This window comes from Vanessa tameamea, chromosome 27 (assembly GCF_037043105.1).
Source record: "Vanessa tameamea isolate UH-Manoa-2023 chromosome 27, ilVanTame1 primary haplotype, whole genome shotgun sequence".
Classification (NCBI taxonomy): domain Eukaryota; kingdom Metazoa; phylum Arthropoda; class Insecta; order Lepidoptera; family Nymphalidae; genus Vanessa; species Vanessa tameamea.
Window position 1 is genome coordinate 2,328,974 of NC_087335.1, and position 20,863 is coordinate 2,349,836.

Here is a 20,863-nt window from a genome sequence, read left to right on the forward strand (position 1 = left end):
TTATGATCGATATCGACTCTATTTAGAAATACAAGGATTATTTTTACAACGACGTTATATCGTGACGATGTTAGAACAAAGTCGGGTCTAAAAATTTGTAAAATCGATTTCACATAATTTCATAGACAATAATATTATTTTTAATTTATATCAGTTAACGAACATAATGACAAAGAGTACTTGAAATAGACTGATTTCCTAGCCAGGTAAGAAATTCATAAGGGAGGTAATTACGAATGTCGAAAAGCAGGCGATCAGAATTTGCCATTTTATATAGATACTAGCTCTTGGCCGCTTCACTGGATGTTACATAAAAAAAGGACGCGTTGATTGGTCATACTCTCATACCTCATACGATACATTCAGTTCGTAGTTTTCAGGTGATTGACGCAAAAATAACTAACATTAAATATTTTAGGCGTTGTACCTTAAAACAAAATAATACTTATTTCTTTGTTAATATTTACGATAAAATATAAATAGCTTTATTCTCTTGCTTATAACATTAATAGTCATACAATATATAAGTTAAATAAATTATTTTATTTTTAAGAATCAACAAATACTTAAAATAGCGTAATTGGAATATGAGAACAAATAAACATTCCTCTTATTTACCAACGTTTTGATATTAATCTATTTACTAATTCTATTTCCTAGAATAGTTATCCCAGTATAGTCATTTATTTATTACAAAATATAAAATAGTATTGTGATTTGTGATCAATTATATAAGTATTTTTTTCAACAATTTCATTATATTTAAGATTACAACAAATACTGCTAAGCTAATTATGATGGAATTTTTCTAACTATTAAAACCAAAATATAAACAAAACTTCAAGAGCCATATTATGGTGAATTTTAAGTTAGCATAAGAATCGTTATGAATTGAGTATAAATGTATTGTTGAATTATATTGATTTAAAAACAATATAGTTATTTTATTCAAACCTCTAAACAATTAAGAATCTTTAAAATCATAGCATTCCTTACTGAAAGTTAAGATTTGCTTTAGCAGTGAAAATAAAGGGGCTTTATGTTGGTACCATTCACTTATCTACATATTTTACTATAATAATGGATGTATAGATTTCTTAGGTCATATGATTGGTGGATCATAGATGGTGTATGTTGTCAGCGTCAGTGGGTAATACTTACCATCTGATGGTACCTTTATTTGCTATTTGTTCTTAAAATTACAACTTAATAACTTGAAATGTGAAATAGAGCTGCCAGAAAGTAACTTTATAAACTCCTGTCTTATATTAACTTTAATATCGAAAATTAACCTTCATCATTTCCTACATTGCCTACTGTCAACAAAAAATCAGTTGAAATGTATGGGTTGAACAGGTTTAGAATTCGATTCATTTCTGTTGCAATGTTGGTTCAAAATAAGTTTATCAATAACTTGATCAGTGGTAACTTAAGAACTTAAGTTTCCTAAGTTACCACTGATTAAGTAAAGGGAAAAATAACAAAAATATTTTAACCTATATTGCATATGTAATAATATTTTTATATTTATCTTTAAAGTACACATCATCTTACATACGACCCTACGTACTAAGAATATAAAATATATGTATACAGGCAATACACAACAGAATAATAGCTTAGTAGAAGAGGAAGGAAGTTAGACAAGAGTGGGGTAGTTTAGGGCTTTCATATTTCCCTTATATAAAGGACTTAAACAAAAAAAACTAATGTTGGAATTAAAAATAAAATTTATTTCCTTGAATATCTCACAATCGCCGTACCACAAGTCAATCTCCAGGCCACGGTCGACTACACTAAATTATTTCATAAACCAAAGCTCATATATATAACTACAGTATGTAAACATTATTATGTATTTCGACTTGACTTGCCGCGTCGTGAAACAATGAAAACTATATAAAACATATTTTCTCCTAAAATCACATGTAATTGGCAGTTCATTATTGTTATATTTTTAATGGTAATTTTTTTGTATAGCAACACTGTTCATTTTAAAGTCGGGTAATGATGTTACATATTCTTTTATTGTATTAAAACGTCAAAAAGGGACGGAGATATATTTTAATGGCAAAAATAAAAATAACTTTTCATTTATTTTTTTAACTTTTTATTATAAGAGTTATGAATATTGTACATTAATAAAGAATTAAATAATTAAAAAACAGTAAATCAAATATTTATAAAATTGAAAAACGATTTTACAGTCAGTGTTGCTACTTTATATAATTGTTTATGTTTTAAAAATAATTTAAAAAAAAACAACAACATGATAACCATTTTCCTAATACCAGTTCTTAAAGCGGCATTGTGTTGTTAATAGTATATGACGTAACAACGCGACAGTCAAAAGCCGAAAGGTCAGATTTGTGATTTCTTGTAAAAGTATAACACTACACTTAATTAGAATATAGAAAAAGATACGCGATCGCCCGCACGGCTTACAACATACATACATACGTACCTATTTTAATATTTATATCTAGGAAGTATGCGAAAATTCACTCACAAAGAGACAAAATAAAAATGAAAGCATCACACCAAATCACAAAAGAATATATTATATTGATCACAAATAAAAGGCTGATTACAATGCATACCGTGTAACAATAAGGTAAAATTAAAAATAAAACAGAACAATTTGACACGTGTAATAATGAACATTATTGCTATAACTACAAAGTCCATAATACTTTGATCACAATTACGTTACACATCTAACATTTTTTTTGTGAGTTACCCTATAATGCGTCTAGATTGAAAGTTCAACCCACAATGGTACATTTAATAGAACATTTTGACACTTTCTAATTCAGCCTTATAATTAGAAAGAGGCAACTGCAGTGGGCGACCGCGTGTTACCATTTTTATATACTGACACACTTCAAACATAGAAGCGCGGATAGATGACATTTGTTACGAGTGTTGCCATAGCAAAATTTTTAAAAACTATCATTTAACATATTTTTTAAACTTTGCTATAGCATTACTAAAGGGTCAATGACTATTTCACAATCGACCAATGTTTCTATTGCCATTTTCAAATTGTCTTTTCATTTCAAATATTCAATACTGGATATTGACTGGGCAGAATTATTATTGCACTGATTAAATTAAATTAAATTAAATACATTTAATTCAATGTTGAGACATGATAAAAAATAAAAATAAAAACATTTTAATAGGGCAATTTCAACATGGCGGATCGTTACTTTCTAATTTAAAAGCTGTAAATTTAACGAATGTAGCAGGAGAGTTCAACAATGACAGATAACATGTCGTCAATAAGACAGCAATATTTTATATCAACATTAGTCATTACGGTTGGAAAGAAAATTATAATTAACACTAAGCTAACTTGTATCTTGAGCGTAAACTCACTTTGTACATTATTACATTATTAAGATAAGTAAATTAATATGTAAGCGATAGCACAGACGTCGGTGCGTCGGTGTGTGCAGCGCGACCGTTAAATGTCTTTTAAAAAAATCAAGCTAAACCAGAATACGCCAGTTCGAGTATAAATAAAAGTGATAAAATTTTTAAATTATTTAAAAATAAACAATTCCGCACGACACACACCAATCGGCCGTTCCTTAACTACGTTTAAAAAAAAAATTAAAAATCCGTGAACGTCACGACGATAAAAGTTTCAATTATTTATTTTTACAAAATAAACGAGGCGTTTCAACTTGAGAGCGATTACATTTAACTAAACATACGTTCGGTTCGATAGAATATTGACGGAACCGTCATCGATACACTTCCACGCTGACAATTCTGAGAACCGGCACTTGGCACAACTCGCTTTAATCTCGCCCCAATACATCAATCACTGATATTACAGGTTAAATAATAAGTCTTAGTGAATTCATTTATTTTTATTTATTTAACATAGCGGGTAACACTTCCGCTTGCCATGTGAAAAATTATAAAAGACCAGTCCCGAATATAGTACATAATATAGTTCATCGTTCTGGAAACACTAAAGTGTATTCGGATGAAATAGTCTTGAACTGAGATATTTACATATTTATGATAAATCAATTATTTCCTACATATGATTATTTAAAATATGACAAAGTTAACCATAATTTGAGTTCGACTGATTAGAGAAATAGCTAGATAAAACATTTTTTTTATATTACAACAATATCTTAATAATTATTAACCTTAAGTCTTTTGTAATAGAAAAAAAATCTATTCGAATATTAACATAATAAAAGTGAAGTGTCTCACGAAACACAACGAAAACTAAATTCATAGTCGGTTTCGTTAAGATACATTCGAAATAGAAACGAGAAAACATCGATTTGAGAATACACAAATCGAATTAATTCCGAACGTTGCGGATAATTCTCCGTGAACTCCGTTCGCGAGAGAAATGAACGCACTTCAATCTGCGGCCGTAATTAAACTAAAAATTCGAATCGAACTCAATATGTCTCGCCGCGACGGTTGATGGAAACCGATCAATATAGCGCCGCTAATGGATTCGAACATCGAACGGCTCCTAAGCTCGAGGCGCGGAAACGTGACCACCGGTGGAAGGTTTGAAAATGGAACGGGTCGAGGTCCGGCCGCGCGGAAGAAGCCGACCGTCCCCGTCGAAGAGTTTAATCTCGCGAGACGTGACGACATCGGCATTTAAGTTTCAAAAATCGAACAGCTCCGGCGGAGGTATCGGGTCGACGGGCAGGCAGTCGCACGGCGGCGACACGGGCGAGCGCACGCGGCCCTGCCTGCGCAGCGCGTACACGCTGGACGTGTGCGGGATGCGATGCTTCATGTCGACGTCGGCGCTGTCCGCGCGCAGCGACAGCGACGAGCGCGGCTGCACGCGCGCGGGCGACAGCGGCGGGCGCAGGTAGTCGCTGCGGGCCAGCGACTCCGGGGTGTACGCCGTGAGGTAGTGAGCCAACGCACCTGACGGCGTCCGGAGGCCCGCGTTGGCGACGAGCACCATGTCCTCGGCGGACAGGCGCAGGCTGTCGGAGCGCGGGGGCGGCGGCGGAGGCGGGGGTGGGGTGAGCTCGTCGTCGGAGGGGGCGGGGGAGGGCGTGGCGGAGGGCGGTGAGGGCGCGCGGCGGCGGCGACGCCTGCGCGGGACGCTCCCGGGCAGTCACAGCTTGAGTTCGTTGGCGATCTTCGAAGCAATGTTCTTAAAGCCGATGCTCGTGCCTGCGATATGACGACATAGTCAAGTGTTAAAACAATTATGTGAAATTTCATTAGGAGAAAATAACTAATTAAGGGTTAATCACCCACCGAGTTCATTTTACAACAGTAATTTCCCTTTAATATAGAAAATTTACCAAAAATCTTATTACTAATGGCCACTCTCTATTCATATACTAAGCATTTGGTCGGTGTCATTATAATATTTTATACTAAATAAAAATAAAAACAAAATATAATCTTTGCATAATTAAAAATGTTGTATGACTCACCGGATATCCTCTTGAACCTAACGCCGTTAAGAGAGAGTCGAGGCAGCTTGCAGACCTCGATCTCCCATTGAACCAGCGAGTCCGCATTCGGGTCTCCGTGCACACAAAGTAGTAGGAACCTCTCTCGTTGCTCGTAGTCGCAGTTATTTGCATCTAGCACCTAGAATATTTAATAACATCGAATTCTTGAGACTTCAACTTTACAATGGCTACTAGGGATATCGTTTCATTTATAACTTGGAATTTTAAATTCCCTCCAAATGATTCAAACGTACTGTACTCACTTTAATTTTGTATCGTTAACTGTGTATCTTAAAATTGCCACATATACGAGTACTTAAAATTATATAATTTAAAAATGAAATGTTACTTAAATATAAATGAGCTGGAAATCACATAAAAATATTCTTAATCAAAAACAATAAAATAATTTTTTTTAAAAATGTATTTTCTCCATGAGTTATAAAGAGTTGACTTGTAGAAAACTTGTAAAATCAACTCTTCTTTTAATTAGGTCAACTCGATTCTTACTAACCTTTCGAATTTCAGCCATTATCTCGTTGGGATCTCTTGAAGACGTAGTCTTCATGCTCCATGTGAAGCGCAGCACCCGAGGCTTGACTTGTTCCTCGGTCCCCTGTCTAAATATCAGGGGTTCGTTCAGAACGTCTACAACTGGCTGATAAAATTTTGACAAGGGAGAAAAATATGTGATTTTAACTTCTCCATACTCAGCCCTACTTCTTTAATATTTTAAAATTATCCCTTCCATCTGGATTTAAAGATTAGGCTAAAAGTGTTTACCACAGTCTGTCAAACAGTCTATCAGTTTATTTCCCTAACCTAACAATTTATACTACGAAGTCAGTTGAGTGAACTGTTTACATTGAAATATATGTACCACGGAATATAACCCAGCGAATAAATTCTTTTTTTTTTTTAAAAGAATTATCTTTATTTGCGTTCTTTAAATGTATATTTATATAAACAAAAAAATTGTATTTCAAAAATGATTAGGTTTTCATAGTAATGTTAAATCATTTAATTTGCTTATATCAATGTGTGTTTATGTGTTTTAAAGATAAAAAGAAACCTAAAGAACAGTCCAAACTTAAAATTATATAGTTATTATTAAAATATTGTAACACTAAGCATTTAAAAGGACATGTTAATATTGCAGCATAAAATGTTATATGTAAATGGGATGTGAAATGTTATGTTATATCATGGTATAAAGCAAAATACGGGTGTATGTTCAAAGCCCGAATGTTGCCAACAGTTAAAAAGTAAACTGTTTACAGATAACAACAATATAAAGATTAAAAAACGATTTCCTAAACATAGAAGATAACATGAAAAATAGACTATTTAAAATAGTTTATATGACACTCAATAGATCAAGAAGAACAGTCAAAGATCACTAAATTTCCAGATAAATTTTGACAGATTAAAAAAAAAAGATAAATTTAAAAATATAAAATGAACCAATGGATAATTACCCAAGGAGGGCTTGCGGACTAGCGCCTACGGCATGCTTCGGGGTGGTACCGTCGATAGGCCTAAAAACAGAAAAACATAAACACTAACACTAGGGCAGGACGCGATGCACTAACACAATATTTACATCAAGCTGAATAAAAAATACCAGGAACGAATTTGACGCAAGTTATTTTCAAGGAAAAATATATTGAGAGGCCATTTATATAGTTGAAATTGTTTGAAGTAAAATATATAAGTAAGGGTGAGAAAACATCTTTAAATAAACACCAATTTAAGATCAAACAAAGATTACAGCATAAAAAAAATCAGCTCAATATAAATATATGTTTACATTATTTAAAAGTGCAAATTTTCAAAAATCAAAGCACAAGAAGCAAGGCGACGATGAAAATTAAAAAAAAAAAGACAGCTACACTCATGCCGTACGTCCTATAACTTACCCTTCTTGTGAACCATGCTTATAACATGCTTACAATTTCCGGATACAGACTAACAACAAAATATATAAAAAAAGAACGTCGTTAAAAAATATTGCATTGAATGAATTATACAGCCTAGTTTATTACTACCTGACATAAAACTACAATAAAAATCACTATGTATATTTTTTTTAATTGGAAAATAATTTAAATACTTAGACGCATTTTCAATTTATTTGAAGTTTTAAGGCTATGTGATGAATGTTTTAATGAGATATGCACTAAACGCATGCAATTTTGTTTTTTTTTTCATTGTGTATTATTATCCTATAAATATATTTTAATAAATCAACAATATTAGTCAAACATGTTAATGAGTTTTAATTCAATAAAAACACTCGAAAATATCACAACGGTTAAATTTTGTTATTTACGATAATAATCCAGCCGATTTTTGTTATGAAAGATTAATAATAATAATAATCATTATTTTATTTCTTTGAATTTTTTTTATTGTTATTATTTTTGTATATTAGCAAAACGTTAAAATTTTTTGCAACTTTAGTTATAATTTACCTTTTTTTTACATGACTTGGATGGTTATAAAATTAAGGCGATTTAAAATTTATATTCAATTATTTTCTGTTTTTTATGCTCTCTACATTTATTATATATAAATTAATATTTACAATAAAACGAACACTTTTATGCTATTGCTTGACAATATTGTAAGCCGTTTGATGGAAATCAAAAAAATCGGTTGGATTACACGTTAAAATTAACAACACACAAAATTATGTGATTTATAAAGTTGGTCGAATACGTTATGTCGCACTTTTGTGGCTTTTATGACATAAAAATTTTCTATTTAATAACGAGATTATACAAAATCAATATTACTATGAACAATACAAAACCAAGGATTAAAACTTTGTTTAAAAAAAAACTGAAAATTATATTATTTAAAAAAAAATAGTGTATGAAAATATTCAGTTACATTCAGTAGGAATTATTATTTGTCATAGTTAGGGATTTTAAATTGACATGCGTCACCACAAACGCGCGAAAACGTTTCGAATATTAAAAAATCAAACTGTCAAACATCGTTAGCCGCGTACCTCCGCTGTATGTCCAGAGAGGAAAAAATTCGCGGTTTCTGCCGTCCGGCTGTCTCGCCCAACACTGACAGTCTAAAGAATAACACTCACCATGTAAGTATACATGAATAAACTTTTTTTTTTTTTTAATTAAAAATAAATAAAACCTTTATAGATCAAAACTCATTCTGTAGATGAAGTGCTGCTATAAGAATTATGATTATAATATTTTAAAATATAGTAATTTGACTCATCTAAAAATAATCGTTAAAATCATGTTTACATTGTGTCTAAAATTAATCGAAATAATGAATTTTATATTGGTCACAATTATGGATTTTGAAAAACTACATGTTATAAATAAAAATGTATTTTTTTTTACAAATGTATATAATTGTGATAAGTAGTTAAAAAAAATTAAATGAAAAAAAAAACCGTAACGTTTTTTGTCGCAACGTGATTACAATAAAAGTGCACATATAACACGACCGATTGGTATATTATTAATACGTTTGTTTGCATAATCGACGAACGAGGCGGACGGAAAAGTGTGAGAGAGACAAAGTGATCGCGTAATTTGTCGTTAGAACTCACAGGAAAGAGACAGATATAAGTTACACAGACGCTTTGTCTCATCGTAGAGCTTCTTTTGTGATGCAATCGATCAGTTCGTTATGTCTATGGTATAGCTATAACACACGTGTATAAAAGTAGAAAATATCACAATGAAGGGTTCCCGTTAAAATAAAACACATTATTTATTGAAAATCTGATTATTAGGATAAGCGCAACACATACAATACTAACCATTCATCATTATATTACATTTAAATTACATAAATTTTTATTTCACTCCTGTAATACCGTAAAAAATACCTATAAATAACGTCATAGAGACAGATTGACGTCACAATTCGAATGAAAGAAAAAAAAACAACATATAAATGACAGTATAGAGTGTCACTAAGATAGTAGCAAATAGAAAATAATAAAGTTTTTTTTTTTAAATCGTGACTACAATCTATCTCTAAAAGTCAAATCGCAAAAAAAAAATACAACATGTCAATGGATTTGTTATCGATAAGGGGACAAAGTTATTCATTAAATATAAAATACATAAACAATCAAAACTGATCATTAAAAAAAAAAAACATTTTTACGGATGCTATCTGTACGTACACTGAATAAATGAAAAAAAAAAAGAAATCATCACAAGTCCACATATTATATATAAAATCACAAACTTAGCGTCTAGGTTAGAAATAGAATGTATTGCATCTCTCCTACAGTACGATTAATATTTACTTAAATTAATAAAAAAAAATGCTAATAAAAAGATAATGCACAGTTATTATTTTAATTATTAAATTACAACACGAGATAAATTTTAGAGAATTGTGTGTCGAGAATACGCCGCTTAGTCTAAAACTTTGCAAGTAAAAATATGTAAATAACACGATGACAAAGAGCCCTACGCTCCTGAACCTTGGCCTTATTGAATGTTTTTTTAATAAAAAAAAATACAAATATTTCTTTCATCAAGGAAAGTTTTTTACTTTAAAGTTTTAAGCAGAAAATAAAAACGTTATTTCGGAGATAATGGAATAAAGCAATGTTATATATAAAAACTTTAAAAGTTACAAATAAAAAAATATATAATTATCACACCGAAAATGTCAATCATTTTATCAACAAATAATACAAAAAAAAAACTTAAAGGGAGGGAGCACCTAAACATAACATTATGTTTCACAGTCATAAAAATTTACATTTAATATGAATACTGCTAACATGATATAATAAAATAAATGAAAATAATATAAAATAATTATTACATTAAATATTTATGTTATAAAATAAATGTAAATATATAAAAACGATTACAGGTTTCTATATCGATATTGCCTAATAAATTAAAAAAAATATATATTTTTGGGAAATTATGAATAATTATTATTTACTTAATAATCATGATTTATTAGTAATAACTATGATGAATTTGTATTTCTTTGTGACATTTAATTTATAACATAAAAATTACGCGCCAAATGTTACTAGATAATTTCCAAAGGATTTTTCACAAAAATATTATATTATATTTATACCAACTATTGGATAGTTATATAGTTTTTAATACACAAAATAATAGACTTATGAACGTCTAATACACTCTCTCATACTACAAACGTACATAATATGTACATACGAACTAACATTGATTTACGAGTAGTTAGAAAATATGAAAAAATCTTATCAACGATTACAAATATATTTATACATTAATATATATATATTTTTTTTAATTCTGATTCAAAATGATTTATAGAAATTTGTGAGTTCAATTTCACTATAAAACTGATGAAATTTTTGTTTCATGCTATCCTAATATAAGTAGAACACCTGTGTGTACAGATTGATACGATATTATCGTAATGATAGTTCTTTGTAGGTAATCAAACTGTAGGTCCTTTTTAATATTTAAAATTTAATATTTTTTTTTTTTACAAATCAAATGTTATAATTTTTTTTTACCTACATAGAAACTTTTTTCAACTCATCAATATAATTTTACTAGCAAACGTTAGCCCCATCAAAGAATTGTCTCCTAAATTTCCTTATAGCGAATGAACTGATAGTGAAGAACCGTGTTTCAAGGGGAAGAACCGTATTTCGAACGAAACGCAAATGAAACAAAACAAAGTGCCAAGGCAAAAAAAAAAAAAGAAATGTCGTTTCTAAAATATTTTGGACAGATTTATTTTAACGTCATATTCTATAGCTGCTTAACGCATTCCTACACGGTAATATCTATTGAGTATTTGTACCAACGTTAGGGATGGGCCACAGTCATATACTAACGATTAAAAATATTCACTGTTATGTCATTCACTCTTTTATACACTAAATACTTATACATGAGCCGTTTCTTTAAAATCTATTTATATTTTCGAATTATACTGTTAATTAAATTTTGTTGGCTTTGTTTACTTTAAATTTTGAACTCTTTAATTTTTTTTGTACAACGAAATTCTTGAAAATTCGATATTCAAATTGATCTAGTTAAGCTTTCTTATATCAAACCAAAAATTTCGATAATCTTAGTTTCATTGTACAACATATTGATTGGTCGATTCTGTTGTATACAATCCATAAAGTATTATTGACAGGAGAAAAAAATATATCTATCTGTTTTTCATGTTTGAAGTTAAAAAAAGACAGGAAATATTTCAATCCTGACAAATAAATATAGCTTAGAGATTGTGTTCAGCAAAACTAGCACCATAATCGCACACTTGCTTGTAGGCGATAGGCCTTCGCGGTCTTCATACGGCGATAGTCAATTTATTTTTGTTCTATTGTAAAAGACCAAAACTTAAGCAAATTACATATGTATTAAACTAATCGCGTGATCAACAATTGGCGTATTATATTGAATAATCGCTTCGACTATGTCGCATGTACTATATCTTCGTAATTCCTCCCCCCTTATTCTATATGACTGATAATCTGTATAACCCATCTCATAGCCTCTACGTATATTATTTCGAATCTCCGTCTCCTAAAACGGCTCACATACATAGTAATATATTATTGAATTGTAATGTCTTAATTTGTATAATATAATATTACAAATATACAAAATAATTGCTCAGTCGTCATAGTCTATATAGATTGAGTCCGAAACATAATGATAATACGAATATTTAAAAGGAAAAAAAAAATATTTGTGCTAAATAGGACCCCGTAAGATTGTATTCTATATATAAACTTTTAGATACTTTTTTTTTTATTTCTTGTACAATTTTTACAGAACACAATCGACGCGAAGGCCCAATGTCCTTGAAAACCCTGGAATGTACAAAATTCGTTCGACAATAGAACTGTATTCACTTAAGCTACGATGAAATGCGACACGCGACGGGACTAGGTCTCCATTACATGTTGGCCCATTCAAATAGCGCTGTGATATATAATCAAGGGAAAACGTATTTTTATACAATTTACCTTCTCGTTAAAAAAATAATAATAATGAACAAGACCAAATAATTGTGAATATATCTTGTTTTTATGTAAAGAATAATAAAAAGTAACGCGTTGTATATTAATTGCTGGGTTAAGCCCTCGTCTACTTTAGAAGATTTTAAGCTTATTCCAATGCGAGTTGGTGTCTCTCATATGAACATTTCGCAGATTTTCATCCGAAACACGCAGTTTCCCTAACGATGTTCGCCTTCACCGAGAACGAGATTGATTACCAACACAAATTAAACAGATTGAAAATTGAAATTTCAAGTGCTTTCCCTGCTTGCTGGGGAAAAATTAACTTGTCCTAACTATTAGAAAAAATCACCTTTTGTGATTTGTCTCAAAATTTGAGCAAAAAAATTTGAACGTATTTAAAACGTAGTAAGTTCAATCCGATGTTTATGAAATATATATCCTCTTGTTACCTATGCATGTGTTATTTCTATTTGAACAAGACAACATGAAATCGGAAATGTCGCCGCGATATAAAAACAAACATTAATACGACAAGCCAAACTCGAGGTCGTTAAAGACACCCTACAATACCTAACGTAGCGAACAAAGACAACTGTTAACACATTCGCAAACAATATCATTATCAATCTATTTACTCAGCGTATACAAATACAGTTTACATCATTGACGCGATTATGGAAATGTTCCCAAATGTACATTTATTGTTGCGAAGAAATTATGCTATTTATTTTGATTTAAAGAAATTATTGCTTTCAAAAATATTTCATACACACTGGGCTAAGATGTGTCTCTGTCGGAGATGTGACGACGCAATACGCTGAGTGAAATAAATTAATCCACGGATTATATAAAACCTCATACAGAACTCATAAATTAAGCATAACAATTTTGCACATATTTCTCTATAGATTAGCTTATTATATAATAAAAAATAATCTTCTCCGTTTCACGGACGTCAGCGAAGCCTCATGGATTTTGATTCAACCTGCGTAGAACGGAACGGGTGAGCGATACGACCAATCACGAGCCGAATCGCCCCCCTCTTCTAGCTCCGGCTCACTTTTGTTTAAATTAATTTAACGCTGTCACTTCGGGGTTGCCATATCAAATAAACAATGGCAACCCTTATTCTCGCAAAACACAGATGCACAATACTATACACTCCCTCCGTAATAAAAAAAAAAACGCCCGTCACGTTGCGACTAAAACGTTAAAGGGTTGTGGATAGACTAGAAGCGGAGAAAAACCGGATCGCGACCGTCGACTGACGTTAGTAGAAGCGTACGGTTAGAGAGAGAGAAAACAAAAAATTAGCCTTCGTAAAAAAAACACGGGGGATGCACGAGGTGTCATAGAAATGTAAAATCCGTACACCTCAGGTCGACGAGGCATGAACCGGTAATACTTACATCGAAACTTCATCACTATCGGTAAGATCTAAGAACAACATTCAAAGCGTGGTGGCATAGCTTATACGGCTCACACTTCGAAGTAGCAATAAGTAAAAAAAAATAAAAGTCAGCGTTCAAAAATTTAGGGGAGTACATCATGCATTGATCTATGACTACTTCAATCGGTTATAAATGCAATGGCAGCGCGCAGTCGGTACAATTTAGAAGTTAATAAAATCGATGTGCGTTTGTCTATAATGTAAGGGAGGTAGGAGGTTTTAGCATCGTGCATCCCCTGTGTTGACGCGAGAATAAAAAAAAATAATAAAAAAATAAATAAAAAAAATCGGAGCTCGGAATCTTTAGAGGGAGACAATTTGAGCACCAAGTAAAAAAATGTCAAATGAAAAAAATATATTATATATATAAAAAACACACAATCGTAATGATCCACAGAGCGACACATAATGGTTAATTCAATCAAGTGACAGATTGACAGACAACTGTGTTACTTTTTAATGGAAACATTATTTACAAAAAAAAAAAAACGTGAACAGGCTTTGGGCTTTAATAAAAAACGTGCATATTTGGGAAATAATGAGCTCAAATGCTGTTCATTTATATATGATTTGAATTATTACGAGTCTTTTCCACAACCCTTTTTTTAATCAATTAAAAAAAATCTAACGGTCAGATATTGCAGCAGCCATCTTGGCGCCAATGTTTAGAATTGTCTATGTTATTATTGGATACTATGCATGTAAAATGAAAATGATATATACAAGGGTGCTTGAAGCGTGCACAGCTAACATCGATGCGTGGGGTGGAATGATATTATGGCTTGATATTCTTATGTATAGCATTTTATGTTACCATCTTTGTGTTATGTACTTTAAATAGACCACTTATTCATATAAATACATACTTAATAAAATTATTAAATAAATATGCTAATTTGCGCTGTTAATTTTATAATTGTTTCAAATGGTAACACAAACTGCTCGATGTGGATCAATGTAATAGCTTATAAGCATAATAGCGTTACAGGAAAGTGTAAACAGAAATTATGACGTCACATAAACAAAAATATACAACACTATGAAGATTATTTATTTAAATTAATTATTATCTAACATATGGTTACGATAGAGGTAAAGAAAAGTGTTCAATGTAAGTAATTATTACGGAAAAATATACATTTTTTATTTTTCATTAATTTATATGTACGATACACATTCGAGTTGATGTTGTACACAATCTCGATACAAAACTCATTTGACATCATTAAAAATATCGCCATCTCTTTCACAAGTGTGAACTTAGAAAGGATAGTACTTGTTTTTCATATACAAAATGAGTTTAATTAATGACTCATGCATGTCGACGCTTTCTACCAGTTATACGTAGATTCTTTCAAAGAGACAAGGACAAGACTACGCGATAGCGTATAAGAAAGAACGAGACGGCATTTCGCTACTGTATAACAGAACCATCGCTAGTGACGTCGACTTGTTACTTAACAAACTTTTCCGTAACAATTACTTAGTTGAAAGGTGACCTAATTAAAATATTACTGTCAAGTGATTTGTGTTAGTATATTTTGAAAATTATTTTATTAATACAATGTAATGTTGTTAGTGTGCGGGCCCGATAGTTAGAATCAAGATTATGTTTCAAAGTAATTAGCTAGAGGTTAACATAAATACCTTTTTTCGAATTCATGAAAATTAAATTATATTAAGTTTAAGAAAAGTATTTAATATAAACCATATGATTGGTTACAATCATTCTAACGGGCCAAAAATATTGTTATTTTTTGTCGAGAAGGAATTTTCTCGGTATTAGTAGTTAGTAAGTATTTATTTATGTGTAACATAAACCAATAATTTACCAAAGTAGACGTGCAAACGTGTGCATGTGTCTGCTCTTGCACATACTCGTGCGAACGTGTAATCATGATGAATATAATATACAATGTAATGTATTTGACATGTGTGACCTTAAGTAACGGGGGGTGTGATCGTGTGGTGGTGGGGTGGTGAGGTCGGTGGTGGTACTGACCGCTTGGAGAAGCGCGAGGAGAGTTTGGAGAAGAAGGACGTCCGCGGCTGGTGGGGGGAGCCGCTGTCGCCGTACGCGCCGCCCGCACTGCCGCCGCGCGACCGCGTTTGACCTGCACGGGGACACAAAAGAATTAAATGGTCATTCTGCCGACTAGGGCTGAATTTAAACGTCTGGAGGCCATAGGGCCACAGAGGCGTCGAGACCCTGGAGCAACAATTGAGTGGACGTCCTAATTATTTGGAATATTTTCATTTCTGTCAGTCAGGTTTGGTGTTTACTCTGCATCGGTAGCTTTTAAGGCAGTCATAAGAAATATTATTATAATTTGATAACATCCAGATATCTAAACATCTATTAAAATAACATAATAACAGTTAACCCGTTTGCCCCTCCCTTAATCCAGCATCACTACCGATGGGCCTCGATCATACCTCGCCTCCCATCGACGCGCCGGTTACACCGACTGGTCTATACGTCTATACGACGGAGCGGCACAGACCTGAGTGGAAGGTGGAGCGCGAGGGCACGTTCCGCGGGAACACGATGGAGGGGTTGGGGAAGTCCCGGCGCGCGGCCGCCGCGCCCGCGCCGCCCGCGCCCCCCGCGCCGCCCGCCGCCGACAGCGACGCGTTCAGGCTGCAAGGCACGCGCCGCTCAGTCACTCGGTACGACACTACCGGCGACGACTATCGTCCCCGTGCATTTTGTGAACACATCATTTGTCCATTCACTTTAAAACACATGAAGAGATAATCAAATCGATATACAATAAAAAGTAAGCGATTGGTTAATATTTTTAACAGTAATCGTCATCCAAATATATAGAATAAATTATTTTATAACAGTAACAACGTTTATAAAAATCAATATTAGTTCCAATATAGCAGTCGTTTGTTATTACAAATCATTTAACAAAGAATTTTATATGATGTGTCTACCATTAAACGACTAAAGAGTTTCTAGTTAAATTATTTTATTGCAGAATTGACATTAACCATATCTTTACGACAGCGCTCATGATGCACAGTAGTTGATGATTATTTTAAAGCCTCATTTAACAATGCAACTATTATTCTGTTTAAAAATATATATATTCATTTACATTACAAATATAGATCAAATATATGTAGTTGTATCATAAAAAAGATTTACAAACTTGTCCTCGTTCACTATTAGCGTTTCTGTTTATTCAAAATAAGCATAAAATTACTCTATAATTAATTTTTATTATTTACTTCAATTAGCTAAACAACACAAAACAAAAAAAAAACTATGAAGTTTTTTTTTTTTTTAATAAATATAATTAAACAAAAAGTTTCAACAAAAGCATATTTTTTTGCCGACCGTACTTTACCATTTATAGTTCTTCACGCTATTGGCCCGCGTTTTACACGAACAACATCTAATACACTAATTATCCAAACATGCAGCATATATCAATTAACAGAAAAGTCAAACATAAAATAGTAACTCAACATATTTCTAAGTTTGTACAGCAAATGAAAAAAATATATATGTTATAAAATAAAAACATTTAATATTTTAAAAGTGAATGTTAACGTAACCGAAATGAACCAGAGACTGTAATTACAGAAAACATGTATTTTAACCAAAGATTTCTCTAGACAATTATCAGTGTTTACACATTCTTAAATTGCTTGTAGATAGTTGCATAACTCGGGTGAAACTATTCAATAAAAATAATGTACGATAACAACAAACCTAAATAGTAGAAGCCTTGCCCAGCAGTGGGACAATTATGGGATGTTCATATGTGCATTAAGTTCTAAATATAAATTAAGTACTATGTTGTAAATAAATAGTTCATTTCCGTATTGAATATTTAATTAAATATCGAAATATATAAATGATTTAGTGTTGTAAAACAAAATCAGTATCGTCCAGAAATTGTTGATTGTGATTCTACTTTAATTAAACATAATTAATTAAGCTATTTGTAATTTATTGATAACGAAACGATTAAGAAAATTTATTCCATAAATGGACCTTGGACATTCTATCATAGGTTGTGTACAAATTTTAATTTATTATAAAGTACAGTTCATAGAAGGTGTCCCGAAACAACATCACTATTAAATCTTAATATATACAATGATTAAAAAATTCGCGAAAGATAAAATATATTTATGTAAGTACCGTGTAACCAAAACATGTGCGACCAATATTAATATATATTCAAAGCTGTGTGTCCGTGTAGTAGAAAACCAAAATCCAAACGTGATTGTTGCAAAATAAAGGCGTCGTGGCTGTTCGCTTGCAATTTGCTTTGTTAAATAAAAATAAGTTACTACGAAAGATCGATAGGGAATTTTATAATCATTCTCGACTATTTACAGCTTGCATGAAAATAAAAAACAAAAGTAATATCTTAAAGATGTGTTCTTAAAAGGCAAATAATACTAAAGAAAAATTCCCAATCTTATGAAAAAATTGCTAATCAGCAAACGCAAGCTCAAACACGTGCATACTCGTAACGAGTATGTACCTCGGTCTCGGCTGCGCGAGGTCCCGTGCCGACGCATTGTGCGAGGGCTCCGCCCCCAGGGGCGGGGCTCCGCTAGCGGACGATATCGACGCGCTCTTGACATGCGTCTTACCCACCGTACCCGCAGTGCCCGTCCCGACAGTCCCCGTCGTCCCGTTCCCGGTACTCTTAGCGTCCTGTCCCGCTTGCGCGCTGTCCGTAATCATCGCATGCGGTTAGTTACCCCATCGTGTTACGCGGCCTCATGCATGCATGTCGTTTTATGCGGAGGGGTAATAGTATTGTGATAGTAGTACTTATATAGAGCCTTGAGATAGATACACGTCGTATAATTTTGAATAACATTTTAAATAAACATTACAAGAAATTTATCAGTAAAATAATTCTATATAGTGATGTATTATAATGAGTTTTTAAGTAAGATACACATAATACGAGTAAATATAATATGATTCATAAGTTAAAGGAGAAAAGTTAATGTAACTCCTAGTAAAAATATGTAAGTATATATAATAAAATGTAACTTTGTGTAAAATAACCGAAATATATTTGTTAGTAAGAGGCGAGCTGTTATCTTAGTCTACATGAGATGTACACTCTATACAAGACGAGCTAGAAACCATCGTTACCTCGGCGTGTCGTGAGGCGGCGACAGCTTAGGCGCCGCCTGGTGCGACGTTTGGTGCGACGTTTGGTGCGACGTTTGGTGCGACGTTTGGTGCGGTGTCTGGTGCGCTTCGGTCCTTCGTGCGCCGCTGGTTAGTGTACGAGATCGGGGCTCTAATTTTGGTTGAGCGCTCGTCGGTCGCGTTGTATTTTGTACCTGTAATTATGAGCACATTAATTAGCATTCCATAATATAATAAAAAAAAAAGAAACAGCACCATAATATGACTAAAGAAAACAGAATAATATATATGACAAATATATGAAAATGACCTGCATCTGTGCGATCCGCGCCGTATTTTCCTTAATGGAGGCCGAGTCGATTGTGTTCTGAAATTAAACATTTTTAATGCACATTAACAGATATTCATTTGACACGTGACTACGTACAGCCAAAATAAAACGAATTAGACATTTTTTGAATACATTAAAGGCGTATTAAGAACATCATTTTCAACATAAGCACGATGTCTTAAAATTTTATATAGAATCGCAAACATATAAATATATATATATAAATAAGACAAAATTACAAACGCAATCAAATCAAATAAACAGTACGTGCTTACCTGTCTTTTGAAATTGGACGTTGTGGTTGTTGACGTTGACGTCGTATTATTCGCAGCGCTAGTCGTCGTACCCACTGTAATATCAAAACAATAACATTACCGCTGCACTAGAAAAAAAAAAACAAAGCATTAATATTCACGAAGGAAAAACATTCGTTCTCATTGCTCTTTACCACGTTTTTATAAACTAATATTAACTAGGCTTGAACATTATTTTTTTTTTTATGATATAGATTGGCGGACGAGCATATGGGCCACCTCTTGGTAAGTGGTCACCACGGCCCATAGACAATGGCGCTGTAAGAAATATTAACCATTCCTTACATCGCCAATGCGCCACCAACCTTGGGAACTAAGATGTTATGTCCCTTGTACCTGTAGTTACACTGGCTCACTCACCCTTCAAACCGGAACACAACAATACTGAGTACTATTGTTTGGCGGTAGAATATCTGATGAGCGGTTGGTACCTACCCAGGCGGGCACAAAGCCCTACCACCAAGAAATTCTCTGAAGGTGAAATTTTGCAATCGGTTTTAAACTAACTTCTTCATGATCTAGAGACTTTAAATTTTGATAGCACAGGATTGGGTGAAAATAAAAAAAAAATGACCAAAAAACGTGGTATATAAAAACTATTATTGCTCATATGATTGGTAATTTTGAAATAGTAATTTATGAAAAGTAAATATATTAAAACGCTCTGGTTGGTTGGTTCAAGGCGTCAATCTTACCCTAAGAGTTATCCAAACATAAAAAACATATTTGAAATGAATATGGTGTATACATTTGTTTTAGTTTTATTCATTTCATGAGCCAACTGTTGGTAAATAACCACAGTCGCCCATATACATTGGCGCTGTAAGAAATATAAAACATCAGTTACGTCGCCAATGCACCACCAACCTTGAGAACCAAAGAACCATCAGCAATATTGTTAAGTGAATTATACATAACGAAGACCATATGAAAGTAAACCTCCTATACACAATAGCTCCAGGGGTTTGGTTAGACCTAGAATACAAGAATTTGAAAAAACAATAAACATTATTTTACAGCCAATTTGAAAAGTAAGCGAATTGTCTAAGAACCTCTATATTATGGCAAAGGTGATAAGCGTTAATACCGCAAAGCCGTATTCATGTCAAAGCCTCGAATTATACCTAATTACACCTGTCCGATTAACCTCCCAGCTCATC

General features: G+C 32.6%; 1 protein-coding gene across 16 annotated transcripts in view; it reads right to left on the bottom strand.

Moving 5' to 3' along the window:
* Positions 1-5,031: 5,031 nt before the first annotated feature.
* The window catches only part of LOC113392040 (serine/threonine-protein kinase MARK2-like), a 169,193-nt gene continuing 153,361 nt past the window's right edge, over positions 5,032-20,863 (bottom strand). For 12 of the 16 annotated variants that reach the window (XM_064219328.1, XM_064219326.1, XM_064219325.1 and 9 more), the window contains 11 exons: positions 19,665-19,738; positions 19,369-19,425; positions 19,059-19,252; positions 18,430-18,621; positions 16,423-16,559; positions 15,921-16,032; positions 8,488-8,559; positions 6,950-7,009; positions 5,986-6,091; positions 5,451-5,610; positions 5,032-5,181 (listed from right to left, as the gene is read on the bottom strand). In XM_064219328.1, the coding sequence (XP_064075398.1) occupies positions 5,123-5,181; positions 5,451-5,610; positions 5,986-6,091; positions 6,950-7,009; positions 8,488-8,559; positions 15,921-16,032; positions 16,423-16,559; positions 18,430-18,621; positions 19,059-19,252; positions 19,369-19,425; positions 19,665-19,738 (1,223 nt within the window). In that variant the 3' untranslated portion in view covers positions 5,032-5,122. Of the gene's footprint in view, positions 5,182-5,450; positions 5,611-5,985; positions 6,092-6,949; positions 7,010-8,487; positions 8,560-11,828; positions 13,454-15,920; positions 16,033-16,422; positions 16,560-18,429; positions 18,622-19,058; positions 19,253-19,368; positions 19,426-19,664; positions 19,739-20,863 lie in introns of those variants that run through there. The other 4 variants (XM_064219324.1, XM_064219322.1, XM_064219323.1 and 1 more) reach the window with 4 other exon arrangements.